The 27,489-nt window shown below is 38.1% G+C and overlaps 1 protein-coding gene across 6 annotated transcripts in view; it reads left to right on the top strand.

Moving 5' to 3' along the window:
• Window positions 1–27,489, top strand: part of Esr1 (estrogen receptor 1) — a 357,099-nt gene that overhangs the window by 138,836 nt on the left and 190,774 nt on the right. For all 6 annotated transcript variants that reach the window (XM_003468423.3, XM_063233327.1, XM_063233328.1 and 3 more), the window contains one exon: window positions 23,534–23,650. In XM_003468423.3, the coding sequence (XP_003468471.2) occupies window positions 23,534–23,650 (117 nt within the window). The remainder of the gene's footprint in view (window positions 1–23,533; window positions 23,651–27,489) is intronic.

A 27,489-nucleotide genomic window follows, 5' to 3' on the forward strand; every position in this document is an offset into this window, starting at 1 on the left:
TTTTTTAAAGATCACACATGGTTAATCACAGAAAAGTAATAGTGTTGGTCAGTTTTCCATTACTAATAAAATATCTATATAACAGGCTTAAAAAGAGGAAAGTTTTATTATGGCTCACAAGTTAAGAGGCTCTAGTTTTTGGTCAGTTGGTCCTTTCGCTTTTTGGCCTGCAGTGAGGCAGCAGGGCATGGCAGGAGCACATGGTGGAAGAAGCCCATTCATCTCATGGTGGGACTGGAAGAAAAGAAGAAGGGACTGACACCCCAGGCCCCCTTCAAGGGCTCACCATCAGTGATCAGAAATCCTTCCTCTAGATTCCACTTCTAGAGTTCACCACCTCCCAATACTGCTACAGGCGGGGACTGAGCCTTTAACGTATGGGCGTTTTGGGGATGCCTATGCAAATGTTAGTAGAAATGCCAAAGACTTTCTTTTATGTTTTATATTACAAATTAGCTTAAATTATTATATTATGAACCATTATTTCCTCCAATAGAGCCAAACAATGATCTTCAGGGACTCAGAATTAAAAGAAGACATGCTGGTACCAATAGAGCTGTACAAATACTAAACCGCAGGAATAAACAGAGTGTTTTTATGGACATTCAAGCAAGAATCTCGCATTTTATAGTTTGTTTATTGTTGGCAATTTATTTACACTCTGAGAGCTCATGGCCCCCCTTTCTGACCCAGAGCTTGCCTAACTCTACCATTATTTGTGCTTATATTTTTAAATTTCCCACCTTGTGGTAACAGGTGGGGACAGAAACTACACTATTGGGGTTTAAGGTCAGAAGAGTTTCAGTGTGTGCACAGATGAACTGTCATGTATTGTTTAAATGAGAGCAATTACAATTGGCCCTTTTCAGAGAAAGACGTTATTCCCTGGTTTTGATACAGGAGCTAGATATTTGGTTCCTGGTTTGCACTGGAGGAAAACAAAGACACACTATGAAAATGAGATCTGAAACCCTTCTTCCATGTAAGGATCTCCATTACCGTTTTAAGTGCTTTCCACTTTTTGATGGGAACAAAAATTAGACATGAATGTACACATTTGCATGCAAGCATTTGAAGAAGGCCTCCAAAGGTAAAATCATAGTGTTTCTACCTGTGAAATGACAGTGGTTCTTTTTTTCCCCCTCCTTTGGCTAAGTAATCTTTATCTTGGAGATAATTAAGACAAAATGCCTCTGACAAATAAAATCAGTATAGAACCCCTATTTCTTGGCAGCTTTTGTGGACACAGCTGAGGCTTTCAGAGGTCTTTAAAAACCATGGCAACAAATGCCTTTGAAGGGTAAGCAAAGGTTCCAAATGTTTTTAATCGCTGGCGTTTTTTATGCTGCCACTTCAAGCATTCTTCTTCACTTTTTGTTCATCTGATTGAAATTAAATTTCCAATTTCCCTACTAAGTGGTTCTGTTCTGGTCATGGCATTGACTATTTCCATTAAAGTGGTAGATTGTGCCCATATATAGTGGTTAAGCTCATCAACAATTCCATTAGAAAGCCCCATTTATGAGTGGCAATAATGTCTCACAAAAATTATAGATAGGCTTTAATGGGCACATTTTCAAAGGGCATCAACTAGCCCTCAAAATTATTGCTGACACGGTTCTTACAGAGTCCTCCCAACTGTGGTCCATAGCCTAATCCTTCCAAATTTATCTCTTCTTCATAGAAAATCTTGATACCTTTATATTCTTTGGAAAAGAAGGATCTATTTCTCTGATATTCAGAGGAAAGTACTTTTAGATGCATGTGGAACTGTATACTATATATACTATTTCAGTGTGATACATTCAGATTGTATACTATAATCCTCAGATTATACTATAACTATTCTGTATAGTTGCTGAAGACTCCCACATGCAAAAGAAAGAATGAAAAAAGCCCAATCTTTTCCTGTAAATTTGCCATCTTGTTAGTGCATTAATTCTGTAGTCATGTGTGAGTTAGAAGATTTCTTTTTTTTAATAAAAATAAATAGAAGAATATAGAAAGTTGCTCCTATGATTTACCCCATTTTGCCATATTCTTTTAACTGAAAAAGGGAGGCTTTATTTCTTTTTTGCTTGCTAAGAAATAACAGAAACAACGAAAGACAACTTAATTTTTAAATTATAATTTCTCCTGTAATAGGCTCTACTCTCTATTTTCTTTAAAAAAAAGTGGCTGTATTTTAAAATTTATCCAAATGAACATTATCTGATTCATTTGGAGTTTTTAGAATCATATACAAGGAAGTAAGTAGTGAATGAGTAGAGAACCTCCTCTAATCCGGCGACCTCAGATGGGCCACTGCATTACATTTACCAGTATGAATTTTTTGTGATTGAAACCTAAGCACGATGATCTAAAAGAGTGACTGAACCACTTTAAGACATTTCCCTGAGTGTTACATCTGATAGTTCCTTATACTTTGTAAAAGATAAATTATGATTTCATTTGAAAATGATTACAGTACCGGCATATTTTGCTATTGACTATGGTACTATTCACTATGATGCTTTAATATAATCTCTGTGGAGATGATTTTTCCCTTTTATTTTTTGCTAAATTCTACCACATTGATAATTTTTCCTGTTCCGCTAGTGTCTGCACACCAGGCCTGTTCCACTTTTCCCATTGCTGTTCTTATTTCTCCTTACTTTTGCTCCTAACACAGATGCACTCATATTCAGCTGGAGACCTCCTTATTCAAGTTCCTCACAGCACTCCAAGAAATACAAAAGGTGCATCATACACAGCCCCAAAGTACAATCCAGGGTGCAGCTGGGACATAAATGGAAAGGTTGAAATATTATACGGTAAAGCATTAGAGGAGTTAAATTCAGCACTAAAAAAGGTGGTTAAGGGATGTATAAATGGTAAGAGGTTGTCAGACAAACACATTATGAGTTTTGAGGGGAGAGCAAACAATGCTCTAGAACAAACCGGAAGAATTTATGGAATAGATAATGTCTAAACTGATATTCACCCACCGTGTTGTGTGGAGTGTACCTCATTCTGAGTGCTCTGGCCGTTAGTGAGCACATGCTCAGTTCTGCATGGTCAGGACTGTGCAGATTAGATAGTTTCATTGAGTAGTGTAAAACTACAGTATTAGCAATGCATTTTTAGTAGAAATTTTTTAATATAAAAGAGCCAGGAGTCAAACTTAAGGTCTTGTACATGTTATGCAAGTGTTCTAGAACACACTCACTGGTATATAAACACACACACTGGTTTATGAGTATAATTCGTTCTGGAAACATGCTTACAACCCGAAGTACTTGTACATCAAAGTGAACTTCCATTCACTCCATAACCCAAAATATTCATATACAATGGCTACAACACTGTAACATAACACAAAATGATAAAAGAAATACAAAATATAAAGAAGAATAAACAAATTAACCAGCACTTACCTTTGAAAACATGGCTGATGTGAAGGAGACAAGAGAAGGATGGATATTCTACAGGACAATTTTCTCTGTAGCCAATGAGATCACTGCTGTCTATTGCCTCATGCAGCTTTAACAAGAAACCTACCCACTGACACTTGCTTTTGCCTTTTTTGGAGAAGATTCTTGGAAATATGACATTGCATTGTCATTAAACAGGTTCACCACTTGCACTACAGCCCTATTTGGGAGGTACTTTTCAACAAAATTTGGCACTGTTTTCCACATTTTGTACATCTCCCTAAACTCATTTGAAGTGAGGGATTCCTCCACCTTCTTTTCCTCCTCTCTCTTCTGCAAACAAGGTCTCTTCCTTAACTTCTTGCTGTTGGGAGATAATCATTCATAATCCTGCAGAAAGAGGGTAGAGAGAGGAAGGAGCAAGAGAAATACACACACACACACACACACACACACACACAGAGAGAGAGAGAGAGAGAGAGAGAGAGAGAGAGAGAGACAGAGAGAGAGAGACAGAGAGAGAGAGACAGAGAGAGAGACAGAGAGAGAGAGAGAGAGAGAGAGAGAGAGAGAGAGAGAGAGAGAGAGAGAGAAACCACTAGCTCAGTAGTGAGCATGTGATGTTTGGTTTCATGTACTACTTACGTTGCATGATTCTCTTGTTTATAAAGTTAAAATTTATTAGAAATGTTTGCTCATCTTGCAGAATATTCACAGAACAAGTTAGAACCCAAGATTTTACTGTACATAAACCAAGGTTAATAGATATAATTTTGTATTTATATAGCATCTCCTTCCAGAACCTTAAATACTTGACAGACATTGTTTTAAATTAATCCCCACAAGTGCAAGGTAGGTATTACTCCTGTTTTACAAGACAGGGAGACTAAGGCACAGAGAAGGTAAGTGACTGGTTCAAGGTCACACAGTTAATTCCATGAAGAGCCAGGACCTTTGCACTTTCACTTTTCAGCTCCAGTAAAACATAGCATGAGAGAATCTTTTAAAAGAATCAAGCTAGGCATGGTGGTGTACGCCTGCAATCCCAGCACTCAGGAGATTGAGACAGGAGGATCATTGTAAGTTTGAGATCAGCCTGGGATATAACATGAGCTGAAGGCCAGCCTGAACTGCATAGCAAGACCTTGTCTCAAAAGCAAGAGATGGAGAGAAAGAGAGAGAGAGAGAGAGAGAGAGAGAGAGAGAGAGAGAGAGAGAGAGAGAGAGAGAATGAATCAAGAGTGGTATGCTGTGAGTGCTAGCAATATATATTTTTAACATGTTCCATGGGTATATCTTTCCCACTGTCATTAGTGATGTCTAGTTTGTATCCGGAGATTGACTTATCTTTTATTTATTTCCAAGATGTGAGTAATGTACTATTTCAATGTATTTTTGACGTTTGACATGGGAATAGTATTAATAAAATCTAACAATTCCCTTCTGTAGTTATTTATAATGTAGCAATTATGGGAGTAAATGTACTGCATTTGGCATTTTCCTTTTGATGTGAAGGAAGAATTGGTCCCAAGTAAAGATTTATTTAAGTGGGCTTAGCTTAGATTTCATAATTTTTATGTTTGCAGCTTCTTGAATTTTCCCCCAGGTTTTAGTTCTATGAGATATTTATGAAGGACATTAAAAATTGGCGAGACACTTTTGTTTCTAAGAGTTGACATTTAGCTTTCCCACAACATGAACAATTAGATGATAAACTTAGATACACTCTTTAATTTTTAAAATCACGGCAGTAAAACTGGCCTGGAGAAGATAAAGCATTTATCAATTACATTATTATAGAGTAGAAAGTTTTCATCTTCTTCCCTCCATTCTTCCTAATAATTTTCTTAAGGTTGGTGCTATCCATGCATATGGCACAAAGACGTGAGACGTTAACAGGGTGCCACCTCTTCTGACTGTGTCCTCCTGTGTGATAGCACAGCTTTGGGGATGAGGAGCTCTGCTGCTTCTGTGTTTTTAAGAAATCACAGCAAAAGAGGTGAAAAACTTTCTAACAAGAGTGTAAGTTTTTAAAGCTGAAAGCCTGCCCAGCAAGGAAGACACATTTCTGTCATACAACCAAACAGTGACAGCGTATCCAAACCATACCTTCTACCTCAGGGTAGGGATGAGTGCGGGGAGGTGAAGCCAGCCTGCTGGAAGGACCTGGGTTATTATCAGTCATTGACTGCAGTTACACATAAACTTCCCGTGAGGGCTACACACATTTGCAAAGCATGCTGCTCACACAGACTAGATTTATCTGTTTGTCAGTGTAGAGGTAGTGTTTGTTCCTCACCTTGACTGTCTGACCTGAAATGACTTATGATATAAACTCTAGTAATTCATTCCATTCCCATTTCTTTGCTTAGGACTATACTATATATATTACATATAATATAAATATTTATAAAATATTATATATTATTCTGAAAGCAATTGGAGAAAGGGTAAAAAGGTCATACTGAAGAAGATGACAAAAATCAAAAAGAGCCATTTGACTGTTGTATTGGTTAGGGTATTTTAGAGGAACATAATCAATGGCATACAAGATGTTGTCAAAATACGTGGTGAATGTTTAAGTGAAAGAAGTTATTACAGTAAAAGACACATCATCAATACTCCTCCTCAAAATATTTGCTTTGCTTTGAACACATGTAAACCATTGTTTCTGCCACTCTCTGAAGCAGTTCTAGAAGTCCTCTTTCATGTAGCTGCTGAGTTCAAGAGGCCAGAAAGCTCAGAATTGGAGGGATCTAGGATGCCCCACCAGTTTGAGATCGATGACCTGGAAGCTCCCTAGAGAGTTACTGGTGTGGATTCATGCTGAAAGCCTGCAAAGGCTGTAGTCTGATTTCTTCAGACGATGGCGGTAGCAAAAGACACACCAGTTTACACAAAATGGAGCTTTCCAAATGCAGGCCACCTTCCTTCTTGTTCCCTTTCATTCCATCTGGGATGCAAGTCTGTGGGATGGGGCCACCCACATGAGGGCCAGTCTTCCTCCTCAGTTTGATGGTCCACAAATCAATTTGTTAATCTCCTAGATGTCTCTTAATCCAATCAAATTAACAACCACCATTGACCATCACATGTAATGGGATCATCACTATCATCGTAACTCTTTTTCTGGGGTTGGGGATTTAGCTCAGTGGCATAAGCACCTGCCTGGCAAGTGTGAGGTTGTGAGTTCGATTCCTGGTACAGGGCGGGGGCGGGGGGACTTTTTCTTTTCTCTCCCCCTCCCTTTTCTTTGCTTCTCCTTCTTCTCCTCCTCTTCCTCCCTGTCCTTGTGCTCCTCCTCCTTTTTCTTCAAGCACCACAGCCAGCCAGCACTACTACCACTCCCAGTACCACCGCCCCTCCTGCTATGACAAATAAGCCCATAGTTTTAAGAAGCCCTTGGTATAGAAACATTCCCATTAACAAGAAGTTGATACTTAGGTCTTCTGGAATTAACTGAAGTCCCAGACAGTTCTGAGCTCAACATTGGTGCCTCCTGATTTCTTAGGGTCAGATATTCAAAGACCGTCTTCTCTTGCTAATGTGCTCTCATGATGAACTCTTCCTTAAGAGTTGAAACAATATTTTGTTGCATTAACTCTTAGAAGGTTTGAGAATCTTTGTGGTTTTTGTTTCCAGAGACACTAAATTTTCTTACATAACACATAATGCTGGAGCTGTTCTATATAAATCAATTTCAGTTTTGAGGACATTCAGGCTTTAATAAAAGCTTTTCATTTTTATTTCTTTGAAAGAGATTGATTCTAAAATAATAATGCTAATAATAATTAATAGAATTTTAGCCCCTTGGCTCTTATGCAATTTCCTTTGCATGTGTTGGAGTCAAGAGATCATTGCAATAGACCAGATGAGGGGCACGGAAAGTTGGATGGACATGAAGGACCCTACAGAGGGTCCCAGGATATACAGACAGTGGCTGATGGTGGCCAGCCCCTCAGCACATGGGCAGAAGTTCTGATTTCTGAAAGAGAGGTGATTAAAAAGAAGCATTGGCAGCAGTCCACAACAGAATGGGTTTTGCGGGGAGGAAAGGGTTGAAATGATTTTGAGATATTGGATCAAAAAGGCCGAAAGTTTGCTGAAGCTCTTCTTTAGGAAATTATTTTGGAACTGGAAGGGAATTGAATTTCAAGTATGTTTCAATCCATACCCTGTCTCTTCATCCTTTCCTGGTTTTGGCGTTTTATCTGTTTAGCTTTATATTTCAATAGAAGTAAGACTTACCTGGTCTGATACTATCTTGTTGAGGACTACACTTTTGCTTAAAACTGGAACTGGATTAGAGAATCACTGTGATTTATTGTTTACAATAAGTAGTCATTAAAATACTTAATATCTTTGCAATAATAGAAGTGGAAATTAAAGAGTGAATCATTTACCAAGAAATAACAGGTCAGATTGATTTATTGTTTTAAGACTTAGGGGAGATTTGTTCTTTTCTTTAAAATTGACTTTGTTTCATTACCAATTAAGAAGAGTGAACTGTTATAAAAGTTACGAGTCAGGTTACACTAGCATTCCTAAAAGAAAAACTTTACAGGGAAGAAATCCTTATACAGTTATATGCCTTGTGCTGCTTGTATGGCAGGGCCTGAAGAAGGATAAGGAAAAAGTCAAATATATAAGGTTTATTAACTTTTTGCTTTTCTTTTCCTGTATTTTTTCTAACTTTCGTCACATATACAAAATAGCATGACTATTCTGTACTCTCAATGTATTTTTGCATTTTAAATCTGGATTGTGTTTTGTCACAGCTTTTAAATATACTTAATAAAACTGATTATAAGACATTGCTTTACATATCATAAATTATCGTCAAAATCTTGTTGTCACTATTATGACCAGTCATCTGCATAGTCTTAGAGAATTAATTTCACGTATGTGTTAGGAATTCTAGTTTTGAATGAGCAAAATCCAAATCCAGCTAGCTTTGGCAGATTGGGTAGGAGGAAAAGCAATGGATGTGGACTGGGGTTTAGTTGAATGTCTTGGCTGACTACAAACAGGACAGGGATGCAGCCAGATCTAGACTAGCATCCGAGAGTCATAGCTGATCAGGAGCCCAGCCTGATGTCTCTGAACCTGCATTTCCTCAATGTAAATGATGCAACAGCTTCTGTGTTGCTGGACAGTGCAGGGATTAGGGATCACACAGCCTTTAGTGAGGGTCTGAGAGGGTCCTCACCGTGGTTGTTAGCATCCATTTGGCTCTACCAGGTTACTTTCTGCACTGAAGCTAAGGAAAGCAAGAAACAACATTTCATTATTTTATAGACAGAAATGTAGTGAAATGATTATGACACCAAGTTAACTAAAATATTCATCCTCTCACAGCTCATATCCTACCACAATTTTGTGTGGTGAGAGCACCTGAAATCTACCCTCAGCAAATTCTTGGGATTCAATGCAGTATTGTTGCTTCTAGTCATCACACTGTACATTATATAAAATATGTAAGGTAGATTATATAAAATAGATTATAACTGTGGATTATATATGTTTATTCATTCTACCTAACTGTAACTTGGTACACTTTGATTGACATTTCATTTATCCCTCTCCTTTCTTGCTGAAGTCATGTATATGTACAACACAGTGGAATATTACTCGCATGGGATGTTATCCATTCTTAGAAAAGAAAATTCTGTCATTTTCAACAACATGGATCAAGCTTAATGACATTGTATTAAGTGAAATAAGTCAGACCCAGAAAGAAAAGTCGTCTCCTACTTCTTAAACACAAATTTCTTTCTTGTAGCAGGCACCTAAAGTTACCATTTCTACTCCAAAACTAAAAGAATACATCAAAATTTTTGAATTTTTGGATTTTGACCTCTCACTTACACTGCTTTTCCTTCCAAATGTTAAGATGAAGTGAAGAGAAATAGTGCATCTTTGAGCCTGTTACAATAACAAATATGTAGCCTCTTATACGTAGCTGAAATTTAGAAAATTCTTTGAATGAATTTTCTTTTATAACTCCATTACTTGTTTTTGAGAAGTTTTAAATGAACTTTTCCCTTAAAGTGTATTTAAAGAATTTTGTATAGTGTAGAGTCATACTGCAGAGATCTTTAATTAAAATTTGTCAGATGTATTGTACAGTTGAAATATGCTTTACCTAATGACTGGATGAGTCTAACTAGTCCATTGAGCTTGCTGTGTGATCCATAGTGACACCAATAATATAATATTCTCTTACCTCCACAAAAGAATTCCCAGAGCTTGTGTGGGCTCTGCTTCCACACAAGCTTAGCATTCTTAGTAAATTAAAAAGAGAAAAACCAAGCTTCATCATAACTTTTATAATTGCTACTTCAAAGTGGGAGTTTGGAATGTCACCAAATTATTAATCAGTAGAAAGAGAGTAGATTGTAAAGAAGTAATTATACCAAATTTAACACTTCTTAAAATATATTCTGTTAATTAAAATATAGTCCTTCCCTGTTCTCATTTGTAAGCAATGTGGAAAATTCAGGTAGAATGAATCAGAATGCAGTATATCTCTCTACTTTGCAGGTGAGCTTAATCTTTTTGGGCTTCCTTTAGACTACAGATGACTATTACTTACTTCTTGAACAGGCGAGGCAACCATGTTTACTTTAAAATTCAGAAATGAATTTGGGTCTGTGTTAGATTATCTCAAAGAGGCATGTTGTGACTTTCACACAGTTCTGGGCAGTTAGATTGTAGTTTTTGATTATTTTAAAAGGTGTTTGAATGTATTTTGCTAAGAGGTTTGAATAAATGACTGTTCTTACATTTTTGCTTGTTTGGTTTTCAAGTGTTAGAAGAGATTCCCAGGCTGACAGGTTTGTGACTACAGTAGATATTTCCTTTTCTCCCCTTTCTCCTCTCCCTCCTTCTCCTCTTCTTATCCTTCTCCTTCATCTTCTTTCTTTCTTTCTTTCTTTCTTTCTTTCTTTCTTTCTTTCTTTCTTTCTTTCTTTTCTCTCTCTCTCTCTCTCTCTCTCTCTCTCTCTCTCTCTCTCTCTCTCTCTCTCTCTCTCTCTCCCCCTCTCCTCTTCTCTTCTTTTCTGTAGGACCAAGAGTTTTGTGTGATCTACCCTTGACTGCATACATGTGTTCTTATAAGTTATACGATGAGAAGAGATTTCTTTAAGGGTAAAGACAGACTGTTTAATTACTAAGAAATGATGTGTTATTACAGATTGGCTTCAGCATCTTGCCTTTTAGATGCTGTCTCTTCAAATTTGAGTTGTGCTGGACTGCCAATTTTGTATCTAATAATATTGATGTTCAATATTTAACAATCTAGACCTTGTGTCACACATTTAATAAGCATCATCTCATGTAATCCACAGTCAGCACACTAATGACTCTCATTTTACAGGTGATAAAACGGAGGTGCGTAAGGGAAAGTTGATGTTGAAACCAGCTGAGGATTTAGCTCAGTGGCTTAAGCGCCTGCCTGGCAGGCACAAGGTCATGAGTTGATCCTAGGTACCAAAATAAATAAATAAACAAAAACAAAACACCCAAAACAAAAAACGAAAAAGGAAACCAGCCAGTTTGACTGCAGGTCCTGACTCCCCAGACTGTTCTCTTCCCCTGCTGTGATGTTGGAAGTAAGGACTGTCACAGGAGCACAGTGGGCAATAGAAGTCAATAGAAGAGATCACAGAGTTGTCTGGGGTCGTGCTGATTGCCAAGGGGCCACGGAGAGAAGAGCAAAACTCCCTAGGGACAAAGGTCTCAGCTGGCTGAGGGCAGGCAGTGGATCCTTGGCACAGCTCGGGCTGGGTGAGGAGTTACAGATCTACTTAGATGGCTCCGTGACTCCAGGCAAGAACACCTCGGCTCCTGTGCCTGCATTCTGTCGTTGCTTATTTTTTCCTGGAGAATCTGAAGATTGAAAAGTACAGCTCACTTACTTAGCCTTTTGCCTATTCTGTATAAAATAAATGTGGTAGTTTTATTTTGTGTAACTAGATTCTGGGGCTAAATTTCTTTCTTAGTGCATGAGCTGCAGAGAAGAGAGAAATGACCACTGGATAAGTGATAACAAGACTAGAAAAGAAATTAAGATTGTTTTTTGATGCTGTGCTGGTGTTGGTTTGAAAGTTTTCAGACTTTTTAAATTGATAAAACAACAAACAAATATACAGAGTTAAGTGTTAAACAGTGAAATGCAGTACATGATGAAAAAATTAAGGTCATTTTCTGGTCTTGTACTAAGATCCACTGTCTAATTCTCAATAATTAAATACTGTTAATGGTTTCATTTGAAAATTGCATGTGTACACACACTTTTTAAAAACATAAATGGCATTATTCATTACGTTTTATTTTATGTTAAGTAGTATAGACTGGAGATGTTCCATATTTAAACTTACAGATCTCACTCATTCCTTTTTTAAAAAAATTTTTTATTTTTATTTAATCGGTACTGGGGATGGAACTCACGACCGCTTGTTTGCAAGGCAGGTGCTTATGCCGCTTAGCTAAATCCCCAGCCCTCACTCATTCCTTTTTGATGGTACTAATAATCCATAGTATGAAGTAATACCTTTTATTATATATATATATATATATATATATATATATATGTACATATATATATGTAGGTATATATATGTATATTTGGGCCCAGGGGTGTTTCCTGGTTCTTCCAAGACATATGGAATCTGGGACTCAAACTCAAGCTAGGGCTCCTAACAGTGTAACATCCCCTTAATATGCCCATATTCCTGCAATTGGGTGCAGCCACCACTTATTCTTTGGAAGGAATGAATGATCACCAATCTAGAATGTCAAGAAGCCAGATGACAAGGAATTACAGACCTCAGGAGAATAACAGAAAGGAAAAATTGAGGTTTAGAGCTCAGACAGGCCCTTCCCATGTTTGCTTTCACAGAAGTGGAGGTGTGGTCTGCAGATATCAAATAGCAGATTCAGGAGTGTTCTGAAAAGGGTAGGAGAAAGAGACACTATCTTTTTTTGGTTTCTTTTGTTCTGATCCACCAGATTAAGAAGCAGACAGAATGTAGATGAGACCAAACTCTTGGGAAATGAGAGCTCTCTTTTCCAGTGCCGTGATCAGGCTCATCCAAGGCCCGTCCTGTTCTTCCAGCAGGAAAGTGACCTGGATGCCCAGGAAGTGTGGATTTTCATGCTCCTTGTGCTTTTGCTAGCTGAGCGTCTGGCTGTCTGCCAGGCCACAGGGCTATTGCAGGGTATGTTAAAGAAATGGTCCCCAGCTGTGAGAACTATAAAATGCATGATATAATACTGCTTTGGGTTAAATTTAATGTGAACAAAAGTACAAATAAATGTGCAACATTTGTACTTATATATAACTTTGTTTTGCTTTTATCCAACATCCATCCAGTTTGATGGCAATAAATGAATGAAAACCGGCACTCTGTACTAGTTAGATGAAATTGTTACTTGAACTGAGAAAGTTGGTTAGTAGTCATTTCTAAACTTCAATCCTTTGGGTTGCTTCCTCTCTTTTGAAGTGGATGTAAGCCAAGCATGAGATTTAAAAAAAGCCTGGGTGTGGTGATGATGACTGAACTCATTACAGATGTGCTAGAGGAGCCCCCTTCCCAGTAGTCCAAGCTCCTGCTCTTCTGTCATTAGTCTTATCACAATGCCTGGGAGGAACTTTATATAGGAAATGAACTTTGGAGGGCTGTTAAAGAAGGTGAAATTCATTATTTAGCACTTAAAAGGTCAAAAGTTTATGAGAGAACACTGATTTGTGGCTGTTTGAAGGACATTCATATTTCAAACCACACCAGATCTTAGTCAACACAAGTTTTTTGCTTGTTTCTCAAAATATGGCAATGATCCCAAGTGGGAGGGTAGGAAAAGATACTTGCCCCCTCTGCAGATCTGAGGTAGGAAGCAGAGTCCTCCTTAGGTCTCCAGGCGTTGATTGTGAGACAATTTTCTTCTCCTTGCTTCGTCAGCTTAGGACAAGAATAGCTTGAAATTTTTTTCTACTACTTTTGGACACCAAGATTTGAACTTTAAAGAAGGCCAGATTAGAAGAAAGCTTGGCGAACTTTCTAGAAACAATTGAACAGAGCAAAGACGGGAGGTCCAGAGGTGAGCTGAGTACTGCTCACCACTGAACTAATCACATCAGCTGTCACACTTCTGTCCTCTTTGTTTGATACTTACCTATCATCCAGGAGGAGCAATTTCAAAAGGTTCTATTCTGAGCTGTGGAACAGTGTTGGATTCTTTGTGGAGCCCTGAGAAGCATTACTGAAAGCCACTATTTTCTCTTGAATGTCTGTCACAATGAGATGGTGGTCTCTGATTTCATTATGTTTTCTTTTATTGCAGCTGTTGATTTGATATGGTGCCAAGTACTTAAAACAATTGTGGTTCTGCAGAATCTAGAGGCTGGACAAAAGGATGGATCATGTGATTGTCATGGCCACAATTTTTAGCAGACTGGGGTCTTGTGAGGGCAAAGAGGATTTCCTCTTTTCTTTGTTTTCATTTAGTGAAAGAAAGTTGCCAGGACATTTTTTCCCCCTAGAATTCCTTTATAAGAAAGATTTTCTTTTGAAATTATACCTAGATGCTAATAATATTTTTTATCACTTTACTTAAAAAATATAAGTAAATGCCAGTTAGAGGAGGCAGTTGCTCTTGGTAAGATTAACTTGAATTGACTGGTGTAAAAATGTAATTTGAGATGTGTGATTAAGGCATGCTGTTTTATTTGCATGCCATTATGTACAGATGTGGTTGTGAAATAGTTCAAATCATGGCACATTGAATGTCCTCACTGGATTTTTAGGAATGTACTCACCAAGACAGCCAAATTTTATTTCATTTTGTTTGGCTGACTGCATTGGCTATAAATGGGAGAGTATTTGCTTTAATATCTGAATCAAAAATTATTTCCAAACATAATACTGCTGTTGTTCTTTCGTAGGATATAAATTTCTTGTTAATTTCTTCAACATTGTGCTTTCTGTTTTCTCTTTTCCTTCTTGGTTTATGCTGGACTGTGCTGAAAGGTTTTCCAGAAATATTTTTATACTATATATCTTATATGATGAAGACCTTTTATGTGATTAATCCTTCATATTTGGGGAGCTAAAATATGGGAATGTTGGGAATCAAATGTTCTGGAAATAATTGTATTGCTGATTCTGAAGCCCCCCCTCAATGATACATAATTTCATTAGTGTACATATATAATGATACATAATTTCATTATAGTTTGAACACTGATTTAGTCTGATTTAATATTTACGTGTGCCAGGGTATTTAAGTGTTTCCATTCGAGCCACAGCAGTATTCCTGAAGAGCAAGGACTTGTGAATGAGACAGACCTAGATTTTAATCGCGCGTCTGCTATCTACTTGCCAAGTGAGCCCGAACATAGTCAGCTTCCTGGAGTTTTAGTTTCTGAGCAGTGTGCCTAGGAGAGAGAGAACCTTCCTCATTCCTTGTGATGATTAATTGAGATAAAGAGCTGAAGTCACCTAACATGGGACCTGGCCCATGGGAAACACATGGCCTCTGTTACCAACCAGTCCTCAAGCCAGACACTATTTCATGGAAGGAAATCAGAACAGGCCAGCTCATGTTCTTCAACTTGGGTCTCTTTTCCTGCCCTTTCTTGTATAGCTGCTTGTCACAATTCCAACTTCATATTTTAAAATTATGACAAGATACGCATAAGAGAGTTTACTATATTAAGCATTTTTAAATGGCACTGAGTTCATTTATGTTATGTTGTGTGACCAGAACTTTTTCATTTTCCCAAATGGAATCTCTGTTTCCTAAAACAGTATCCACTCTTTTTCCTCATAACTCCTAGTAACTGTTTGTAATTTCTGTTTCTATGAATTTGATTATTTTAGGATATACCTAGAATAATCAAATTCATAGAAAGTGGAATCATATTTGTTCTTTGAATTTTACTCGTATTGCAATATATGTCAGAATTTTGTTCCTTTTTAAGGCTGAATAATATTCCACTATATCAGATTTTGGCTATCAATCTGTCTATCTATCTATCTATCTATCTATCTATCTATCTGTCACTGGACATTTGAGTTATTTTTACTCTGTGACTAGTATGAGTAATGTTGCTAGGAACATGTATATACAGTACACATATGTTTCTGGGACCCTGTTTTTAATTTTTTCTTTAAAAAATTTTTAGCAATGGTGACTGAACTCAGAGCCTTTTCCATACTAAGCATACACTGTGTCACTGAAGTATACCCCTAACCACTGTTTTACATATACATGAAAATTAATTACAAAGTAATTTGACTTCCAATTTCATTCTGATTTCAACTTTCAATCTTTACTACAACATTTATAATGGCATGTTGAGTAGTAGGATGGTACATTACTGGCACCTTATTAAACTCTCTTAGGGACTTATTTCCTCCAAACAGGCTCCATCTTCTAACTGAAAATTCAGTCATGAGCTCATTGATAGATTAATCCATTGATGAGATTAGTGCTCTTGTGATCCCGTTGTCTTCTGAAATTCTCACCTCTAAACACTTGAGACTTCTGGTGGGGGTGTAGTTATAAACCATAAAATCTAAATTGATTAATGTTACTCCATATCTCTTCTCCTTACTCTTACTCCCAAATCAGATCTTCTTTCTGATTAGCGGTAACAACAATTTTTAAGACATCTGTCCCAAACCGTTAGAAACTTTGACTCCTTCCTCCTTCTCCCCATAGCTAGCCTTAACTATTCTGCGAATCTCTTTAAAACTTCTTCTCATCTCTCTGCCTCATGTACTTTACTACTCAGAGTTGGTTAGTACGTATTTTGGTATGACTTTTTCCCTTGGCATAACTATGAATACCTTTAATCTTTCATTTTTATAGCAGTTGTACATTCTCACTATCATTTAAAAATATTTGGAAGTCTCACTTCCGTAATAAATTGTTCATTAGTCTTCTTTTCCTTTTTGCTTGTGACCCCCCATTTCCCACAATATCTCTGTTTGGAATTATCCTTCTATTGCACCTGACTGCTCCCATAATACTTTTTTTCAATGCAGTGAATAACGTGTATGATACTAGCAAGCTAAAGCATCACTCCTGGATCGAGTTGGTGTGAATGTAGATGATATAGGAAGTCTGTATTTTCCTTAGTATTTAAGAGAGCATACTATGGTTTAGATATAAAATGTCTCCCCAGATTCTCATGGATTCATAGGTGGGGTTTTCAGAAAGCATTTGGATCACTGATGAGTTCGTAGCTGAATGTGCCATTAGGAGATGAGGCCTTGCTGGAGAAAGTGGGTCACTGGGAGCATAATCCAGAAGGGCGTATTCCTCTCTCCAATTCTTCCTGTCTCTGTGACTCATTACTCACTCTTGATTTCTGGATGATATGCTCTTCCATTGTAATGTTCCTGCATTGGAGTCACCCAACCACGGTACTGAAATCTCTGAAACCAGGAGGCAAAATAATCTGCTCTTCCTTTAAGTTATATATGTTGGGTATTTTGTCCCAGAAATGGAAAGGTAACTAATACATAGGGCAAAGTTCTTATTCCTTTGTGGAATCATGTGTGCACCTCATTCCTTTGTGTAAAAAATTTTTTTGCCCAAATAATTCAACACTGTATCAATTAAAAGCCTGCAACATTGACTTGACTGTTAAGTCTTCACTGCTAGTTTCTTATGTGTGAGTTTCTTAAGAATTAGAATATTCAGGGCCGTGGATTTAGCTCAGTGGGATAAGCACCTGCATGGCGAGTGTGAGATCATGAGTTTGATCCCTGGTACAAAAAAAAAAAAAATAGAGTATTCAATAGTGCAGAGAATCCTACCGCAATTATGATCCACAAATTGAATACTGTTGTTAAGTGAAGATTTTGTCATTTGGAAGAGCTGAACCTTCCATGTTTGAAAATTGTTAGCATGGATAAGAATTCAGTCACTGGAATGAGGCAGACCTTGATACAAAACTATCTGATATTTGTTTGCTCTGTAACTTTGAGCAGGCTTTAAAACTTGTACCATCATTTTAATCTGTGAAGGGTGCATTGATATAATACCCCCTTCATAAATTTGCCAGGGATTAAATGAAACAGTCCATGTGTTGTGCCATACCTGGCACTTAATGCTCACTATGTAAAAAGATCAGTTTTTAGAGACCATTTCCTGACAGGGGATCCAGGCAGGAAGTGAGCACAGGTGTGACATGAACAAGCCAGCAGAGGAACATCCCCTCCTCTGGGATACTACTGCTCAGGCCTGGCTAGTTGCTCCTTTGAGTAACTGTGGATTGCAAATTCACCAATGGATTCTTATTTTCTCAAATGTTAAGGCTCAGATCACATTTTGATGTTTTTTTGAACCTTAACACCTAAAGAATAAGACAGATGGTTCTCAATGGATGATGGTTCAATTTATGATATTTTGATTTTGCAATGGCATAAAAACAGTATGCATTTACTAGATACTCTTTGATTTGTGACTTTTGATTTTTTCCTAGATCAGCAGCATGCAATCTGATACTCTTTCATCATTCTAGGTGATGAAAGCAAGCCGCAGCTCCCACACAGCCACAGGATCACTGGATTAACAGCCAGGACTCTGTAGTACATTGTGTTGCTAAAGGATGTGTGGTAGATTATTAGTATTAAATGCATTGCTGTCTTACTGTATTTCTAACATGATGGATTTATTGGGATGTAACCTCAATGTGAGTCATGGAATAATGGCTGTATAGTCTTACTGTTAAACTAAAATGCCACAGAGTTCCCTTTGCTCAAATACATATAAGATCTGAAAACTACATCAAACTTAAAGCTGTTTTTAACACTATTAATGCATACTGATATTTACACATGAAAATAAACCCAGATTTGATATCTTTTTGGCAACTTGAACTATTAGGTCACAACTGGATATTTTGAATTATAATATACTCTTGTTAATTTTATGTAAATATTCAGTGAAAGTCACTAATGAAGAGAATGTAAAATTAGCCAAGCTTCATAGATTCCAGATAAACTTATGATTTAATCAGATACATGCTTGTAATGCCAGCACCCAGGCTGAGGCAGGAGGATTACTGAGTTTGAGGCCAGCCTGGACTATACACTGAGTTCAAGGCCAGCATGAAGTACATAGTGAGACTGTCTCAAAAAACAAGAAAAAGAGAGAGAGAGAGAGAGAGAGAGAGAGAGAGAGAGAGAGAGAGAGAGAGAGAGGAAGAGAAGGCGGAAGAGGAGGAGGAGAGAGAGAGACAGAACTTTGAAAATAAAATGTTGTTTTGTTGGAATTATCCAATTAGACTTTTAGGTAGTGTTAGCGACAACTGGCTTATATTCAATTCATTTTGATTTATGTGTCTTAAGATAAAACATTTAGCACTTAGATGTGCTAAGAAATGTTGTGATTATTCCTTAATGGTGTAAAATATTTCATACTTCGCTTCCTCTCTCAACTCACGAAAGGCTCCTTGATTTTAATGCATTTTTCAGAGTACTATATCCATTTTTAGTGAAATCTCTTAGACAACAAACCATAAAATAAGAGTTGATGTCATGTATTTTGAAGTTTTCTGGTCATGAATTGAATTTGTGTGTACTTCCTTAGGACGATTGTGAGCTGTGGAGTGCTCCAAAATGTGTCATTCAGAGATAGGGATAGTTGGAAAGTATCATTCAAACACAACTTCTTACTCCACAAAGTTAGGAAGTATTCATTTATTAGATGATAGCAGAGCACTTGAGCTTTGGCTTCTCTTACAAAATGAGACAGTTTCTGAACAATGTATGTATTCTAAGTGCAAAGAAACCCTTAATCAGTATGTGCTTTTTCCCCTACTAATACCTTGACCTTGTTAGTAATTCATTTATGAGAGTTTTTATTTTCTTTAGGAAATAATAACAGACCTGTTGTATTTAGAGCTCAACGTGTTCTCTGGTGCTGACAGTAAGGGAGGAATTAAGGAAGCCGCTATTCTTGTAAGATTTGATAAAAAATATGAAGTGGGTATTTAAAAAAATAACACACCCTATGAAAAGAAATTATTAGCAAAACGAACCATATTAAAATGCATACATAAGCAGAATACTAGAGGGTATGTTCACTAGCTTTTTGTTACTGTTACAGAATACCTGTGATAGTGAAATCCAAAAGAGGGCACGTTGACTGCAGCGGACACTTGTGGAGGTGTTGGCCCACAGTTGGCTACTGCATTGCTGTGGGGTCTGTGGTAAGGCAGCATAGTCCTGGCAGGAGCACGAGGTGGAAGAAGCTACTCACCTCAGGGTGGCCGGGAAGCAAAAAGAGATGAGAAGGGTCCAGACCCTAACGTCACCTTTAAGGGCACGGATCCCATGACCTAAATTCTTCTCCACTGACCTCCCCTTGCAAACATTCCACCCCCTCACAACAGCACTGAGACTTTAAACACAAGAGTCTTGGGGGTGGGGGAGAATGTTTTCAAACCATGGAAGAATAATATTTTAGTTCAGAATCCATTTCTGCAAAGAAACTGCTTTAGAAAAATTAGAATACTTTCAGCAATCAGAGAATACACTCATATTTAGGATATCAGCAGGGCATCAAAGTAGAAACCATGGTGAAGTGAATTCACACTAATACACCCTTTTCCTTGGTGAAGAGCTGTGCCTTTATGCTCCCGTCTGGTCCCACTCTCTGTTACAGAGCAGCCTCCTTTTCCATCCTCAGGGGCCCAGATGGCCCGGGATTCCTACCCATAGGTGTCTTCTGTCCTCACTCTGGTCCTTCTGATTATGGCTCAAGCCTCTTGTATCCTTCACTTCCTGTTGTCCAAGCCACAGATTTTCATTGCATTTATTTGGCAATGTTTGGAAATAAACCCTAGTGCCCTGCACATGCCACTCCCATTTCTATTTTGTGATAGGTGGAGTTAGCAGTGATTATTTTTCCACATGGGTATCACATTTTTGCTTTGGCGTTTTGTGCTTCATTCAGGCCTGTGCAGAAGGAGCTCTTGGTCAGACCTGGTCACAATCTTCAGTGTCTTCAGTAAAACGCCATCTAGCTCACTAATGCAATTGCTGACCATTTAAAAAAAAAAGTCTACCTCAGTGGTATTTTTTGTTTATTAACAAGATCAGATAGAACTTAAAAAGAGATTTCTTCTTAAATCAATTTCTTTAATAACACACAGTGACTAAGTTGTATTCATTAAATAGAAGAACTACTTTGGTTTTTTTGATAGAAGCTGGAGGCTTGTAAATAGTTGTTAGTGATGTCAGGAGCAATTTGGTAGTGCTGGGGTTTGGACTCAGGGCCTTCTCATAGAGGTACTACAATCCTAGCATTTTTAAAATTTTTGATACTGAGACAAGGTCCCACTAAGTCACTAAGTTGCCCAGTCTGGGCTTAAACTTGCAGTCTTTATGCCTCAGCCTCTCAGCATGATAGGATTAGAGGTATGCCCCTACCCCTAGCTAAGAACAATTTGCTTTAACTGTAGATATTAAATATGCACTTATTCAATTTTGATTCTTGCCAACTTCTCAACTCAGCATTTTGGGCAGGAGAAAACATAGCACCATTGCAATAGATTTTAAATATGAATGCTGTCCTGTTGTGCATCTCTTTTCATTCCTGGGATTGGACACAGCTGCAGAGATCCAGCACGTTTGATGTATTAGACCTGTCAGTTCAAGAATTTACGTGGCTGTATAAAGATACCCATCTATGGTGGACAGCCCATCCAAATAGAAGACCCAGCCAGCTGGCCTCCAACCCAGTTTGCTTCTCCTATCTTCTTCTGGCTTGCAATCACCTGGCTTTGGGGGAGAAAGTGAGTCAAAGTGATACTTGGTTTGAGTGGCTCTCAACTATTTTCCTGTGAAACTTAAAAGTGTATGCGCTTTAGCTAAAACATGTCACTATATTTTGAATAAGCACCATAGGAGTCCATGCACTGGCAGTTTCTTTAAGGCATCAGAAGAACTTGTGTTTTGATTAGAGTTAGCATCTACTCATATAAGTTTTATTTCTAGTTCTATTACTTCCTCAAATTGTCCCTATTAATAAGGCCAATTTAAAAATAATAACTATGCCTGCATATTAAGGCAGTGTGTGGGCTCTTGCCAAAGTTTTGAGTTTACAACTTCTGACCGACTTGCTGGTTTCTGTTATGTAATGGAAGAATACAAATGTGAATTTGATCCGAAGCCTGTTTACGCAGTGACTTTTACAATGTATATCTAAAGGTAGAGGGTTTTAGGAAGCCAGTACTTATTGCCAAGTCCCTACTCTACCCTATTCAAGAGGGAGCTGACCCTTAAGTTGAATGGAGAACAAGGAGCTCTGAGTTAAAACATTTTACTACGTGTCACATCTTGCCATTACTAAGTAAGATAAGGACCTAAGTAGAGAATCTGTATTCTGAACTGGGGGATGGAATGCATATATTTTTTGAGAATGGGAAACATGTTTAGAATAGTGTATGTCATTTCCTTAGTCTAAATTCAGGACATTTTCCTAAGGCATGTAACAATATAGACTTACATAAAAACATGTCAATAATTAGTAATTTGTGAAATTCGATGGTTCACATGTTATGAGCCAGGTCTTTTTTTTTTTTTTTTTTTTTTTTTTTGAGACAGGGTCACCCTGTGTAGTGCAAGCGCACCTTGAACTCACTATATAGCTTAGCTGGCCTCGAACTCACAGCAATCCTCCCACTTCAGCCCTCTAAGGACTGGGACTGGAAGCACGTGCCACCATGCCTGGCTTCTAGGCTCCTTTTGATGGATAAAGAAGTAGAGGTGATTTGTAAATCTTAAGGGTGGAGACTCCCTGTGGGGAATTACATGTCGGCACCTGAACTTCAGAGAGGAAGGTGGGGTTGGGAGAGTCAATTTGTAAGTGATCTGCAGTTGGTGGTGCTAGAAGCCACAGGAAGGGGCCAAGTTCTCCTGCAGGAGAATGTGGAGTAGGAGGAGGAGCAGGGTGTTTAACACTGAACTGCACGCAGCTCTGTCTTAGCGGAGGGAGGGGGGTGAATCTGCAAACAACATTGGCAAACCACAGGCTGAAAGTGAGGGAGCACGAAGGGCTTTGTGGGGTAGCAGCTAAGGGCAAGCTCATTTCAAGAGGTGGGAAGTCAAAAGTGTTCATTGCTTCTGACAAGTCAGCTGTGCTGTGTGCTGACCATATCTGTTGGATTTGGCATCGACATCACCAGTGATCTTAGGGTGACTTCTTCTGTGGCACAACTGAGGTAGAAAGCAGATTGGCACGGGCCGAGCCTTGTATGAGGGGTGAAGAAAAGGAGTCTTAGCATAGACGTTTCTAAGTTCAGCAGAAAGGAAGGCAGAGTGTGAGGTGGCAGGTAGAGGAAGGAGGGACATACGCATACAGGGTGAAAGCCAAAGAAGTAATGTGAATCAGAGCATCCATCCACAAATGAGAGAGAAAAAAAGTGGGTATGTAATTACCCAATAGGAATGTCAACTGGTATCTCTGAGGGCTGGGCCCACCCAGGGGATTCTGGCAAAAGCTTGGCATAGATTCTCAAATTAAAGTGTTAGAATCATTTTGGTGAGTGCACACCAAGAATCTTCTCCAGGCCAGGGAGGAGGAGTGGCAGGCGTAAGGCTGGGCAGCACTGCCAGTTAGTAACGAGAGGCTGACTTCCCGTGCTGCTCCCTGGCTCATCATGTCGGACTTCTGAGGTGTTCTGCGCTTTATCAGAATAATTAAAGGTTCTTTAATTTATATCTTATGAAAGGCCACTTTGAAACTGTCTATCTGAAAATTTGATTTCAAATGGCTCTATCCTGATAATTCTGGTGAGTAGCCTGGGTAACAAAAAAAAAAATTAATGAATAAAATCTCTCTTTGCAGCCCCACACAGACCATGGGAACCTAAGGCGATCTATTCAAAGGGTTCCTACAGCAAGGGGTTGAGGGACAAATTAAGTCTGGGAAAGGTTTTGTTTACAGTTAGCAGACACAGAAGGGTTGGGGAGTGGGGGATGGAGGCTGCAATTTAGCGAGCTGTACTAAGTGAGAGCAAAGCTTCCTCCACCTATTTCCCTGTAAATTCAGCTACACTTCCTGAAATCATATTAATTCTGTCCTCTCGCTTTTACTAGGGCATAATGACTACATATGTCCAGCTACCAACCAGTGCACGATTGATAAAAACAGGAGGAAGAGCTGCCAGGCCTGCAGGCTCCGAAAGTGCTACGACGTGGGGATGATCAAAGGCGGTAGGTGCACGTGCCCCCGGCCCGTCTGGGTGGCCTTGGCTATTGTCCAGTGCTGGCTGTTTGTATTTGGATGACCGTGGGGAGATTAATGTTTTCTAATTCATTTTTTCCTGTTCTTATTTTGCATCACAGCAAAATGTATTTTCATCATGTAATTTATTTTAAAACACTGGAAGACACTGGGTCTATAATTTTCATCATGACATTGGTGTTTTATATTTTCAATGTAAATAATTATATTTAAATCAGAGGTGTGTGGGAGGTAGAGTGGAAGGAAAGAAAGATGGCTCAGTGAATTGTTCTGGGAATGTGTTTTCAGTTACTATTTATATTGTTAATAATAGAAAATGATAGCTCTTCAATTGAGACTTGTACTTCTGAGAACCAAATAGCTAATTTTTATTTATTTTTATTTTAAAGATGATAAAGTCAAGGAAAATAAAACAATTAAAACAAATGGGTGTAAGTGATACAGGACTTCAAAACCTTACAAAATCAACAATAGTTACCTTTTGTTGTCTTCAAAATAGCTGCAGATACCTTTGGACATAGTAAAAATCGAATAAACAGAATAAATAATGAATGCAATAAAGATCTTCAAAATAAGCTAATAGTAAATCCAAAATGGCTACCATAATGTCTGCTGTCTTTCAAATAGCTGCTCCTGCCATCAGATTTAACATAATCAAACAAAACAAAAGAGAATAAAACCGACCCAAGAAAACAATGAAAATGATGTGGTTTCCAGGTGGGGATCATCTCCTGGTGAGGCCTAGTTCTCTCCCTCTGCAGTCCACAAATGGAGCTGATTACCAAGAGAGGCTTGGGCCTGGCTGTCCCCACTCTGACAGCAGCTTGCACATGGCACTGGTTCCCAGGTAGGGGTCACCTCCTGGTGAGGCCTGGACCTCTCACCCTGTAGTCTGCCAACGGCACTGATTCATTGAGAAAGGTTTGAGTCTGACTGTCTCCACTCCAACCGTGGCCCATGATTGGCCCTGGTTTCCAGGTTAGGGTCATCTCCCTTTGAGGCCTGGTTCTTTCTCTCTGCAGTCCACAAATGGCCCCAAACAGCTAATTTGATACCTTTCAATTTCTTAGCATGCCTTGGGAACTGAATTTCAACCCCAAAGCATTGTTCTTTGGAAGCTGAGTTGAAAAAAACACATCTTATTGTATCAGTGCTGAAAACAGCTCTAAAAAATCTCCAAGAACTCAAGTTTTGGGCACCCTGTGATTACCGTTGTGGCTTCAGGCGTTTGTGTGGCTTCAGGCATTTGTGTGGCTTCCTGTCTCCTCATATAGTCAGTCTTCTGGTTTTTGCATCTAGGAATCTGAATGCCAATTCTGGAGGTATTTAACGCTCCTTAATGTGGTTGTCAGATTGTTCTCTTCATGTGCCTCTTGAATCTCTTGAGGAACATTGCATCATTGTATCTAGACTTCTACAGCCTTCTCCATGGTAGAGAGGCAAACAGGCACTGTGTAAGCAAAATCCAAAAGCGTCTAGGGTCCCACAGTGACATGGGAGAAAGGGAGTGGACAGTGATCCCGTTTCCTGCTGACTGTCCTGGCGAGAAGTTTTCAGAAGCAGGCAAGGCTTCAGATGAGCTAAGGAGAGCAGAGTTGCAGTGAAAAAGAATGGTGATTTTGCCAATGGAGAGTGACTAACTCTCAGCTCCTTCATGGCCAGATAAAGAGGGGAGAAGAGGGAAAACTAAGAATGGAAATCAAGATGAAGGTTGCTTGATCATTGCACAGTTTGGAACTGCAGCTCCTTGCTCTGGTTGAGAGTTTGAATATAGCATTTGGAGTAAACTGTCTCAGTGAACAGATGAAGAGTGGAATTTACACATAGTGTGAGATGCAACTATGTGTCTTAAACATCTGAAAAAGCAGCTTTAATTCAAAGGTAATTAATTATAAGAATTGAACTACCACATTTGGAAAATGACACCTTGAACCATATCTGGATTAAATATTTAAAGAATGCACTTTTCCAAGTTTGAAAATTAGGTTTAATTAAACCCATAAAAAATTTCTTGATAAGTGACAGGAACATAAGAGCTACATAAGTAGTTAATTTGAAATGGCAGAGTCCAAATTTAATATTCTTAGACAATTTGTTAAGCCAGGATCTTCATTCTTACTGAAAATTGAAACAACCAACCTATGAGTATGTCCAAAACATTTTTAAAAATTCAGTAATACCCATACATTGACACTGCTCATAAAAACAAGTCTTTTGTCCTAATTAATATCCAGATTCAATCTGGTTGCATAAGTATAAATTATGCATTTTCATTTTTAATCTAATAAAAACTAATTTGCAAATCCATGATAAAAGACCTCTGTACATTTTTGAATAGGAATCTGGATAACTTGACTGTACTCAGTCAGTTGGGGCATATGTATACTTGTACATGTGTATTTATGACTGAAATAGATATCTGCATTAATTTTCTGGGACTTCCATAACAAAATACCACACACTGAGTGGCTCAAATAGCAAAAGTTAATTTCCTCACATTATTAGATGCTGGAAGGCCAAGGTCAAGGTACTAGAAAATTTAATGTCTGGTGTAGCCTCTCTTCCAGATTGGCCACGTCCTCACATGCCCTTTCCTCCCACACACTCCTGGTCTTTTCCTTTTCTTGTAATGACAGCAGTTGTATTGGAGTTGGATTATTTAATCTTAATTGTTCTTCTAAAGACTCTCTTGCAAATATAGTCTTATTGGGAGCTAAGTTTTAACAAATAAATTTTAGGGGGACACAATTCACTTAAAAACATACTGCCATAAAAAATACCACAGACTGGTGGCTTGAGTAACAGAAATTGATTTGCTTTCAGCCCTGGAGGCTGGAATTCTGACATCCATGTGTTGGTACATTTGATTCTTCTGAGTCCTTTCTCCTTGGCTCAAGATTGCCTCATTTCTGTCCTGACATGACCTTTCCTCTGACAACTTTCCACTGGTGTCTCTTTCTCTTTTCATAAGGACACTAGTCATACTGGATTTAGGCCTATCCATATGACCTTGTTTAGTCTTAGTTACCTCTTTAAAGGTTATTTACCAATGTGGCCACATTCTGAGCCCTTGAGGGTCAGGGCTTTAGCATACAATTTGCAGGTACAGAATCAGTACATAAAAGTATCCTATTGGGATCACTCGATTGATTGCTCAGTTATATGTCTACATATAACAAAAGCATGTGCATTTCTGATATTTATATTATGGGTAGTTTTGAGTCAGGTTTTTCATAAAACTACAGTCTGTGAAAAAACATAATTTTAATCATATAAATAAGGGGTTTCCTATAAAAATACAATTTATTGTATTTTCTATAACATGGGACATCATATCTAACATCCTGACACCTTACATAACAACTGTTTGCTATTTTTTCTTGAGACAGGGTCTTGCTATTCGTTCAGGTTGGCCTGGAAATTCTACTGAATGGCCTTAATTTACAACTGGAATTATAATTGTACCTAACAATAAAATTTGCAGTTATTAAAAAAAGCAACTGTGACTGAATAAATTGTTATATTTTCCAACTGGCTTTCCAACTCACAACAGTTTCTTAGTTTCTTAACTAGGCTAGTTACCAATTAAGATACTGAATCTCTATGAAATTAGAAGTTTTGTTTCAGAAAACCACATATCTACCGTCTATTTTTAAATTTTTATTTTAAAAAGGATAAAACCAAGAAAAATAGAACAGAATAAAGCCAATCAAAATAAACCAATGTGATACAAGACTTAAAAGCTTTATGAAATTAATAGTTACCACAATGCCTTTTGTTGTCTTCAAAATAACTGCAGATATCTTTG

This window comes from Cavia porcellus, unplaced genomic scaffold, assembly GCF_034190915.1.
Source record: "Cavia porcellus strain 051 isolate PalLab524CR breed Dunkin Hartley unplaced genomic scaffold, mCavPor4.1 scaffold_22, whole genome shotgun sequence".
Taxonomy (NCBI): domain Eukaryota; kingdom Metazoa; phylum Chordata; class Mammalia; order Rodentia; family Caviidae; genus Cavia; species Cavia porcellus.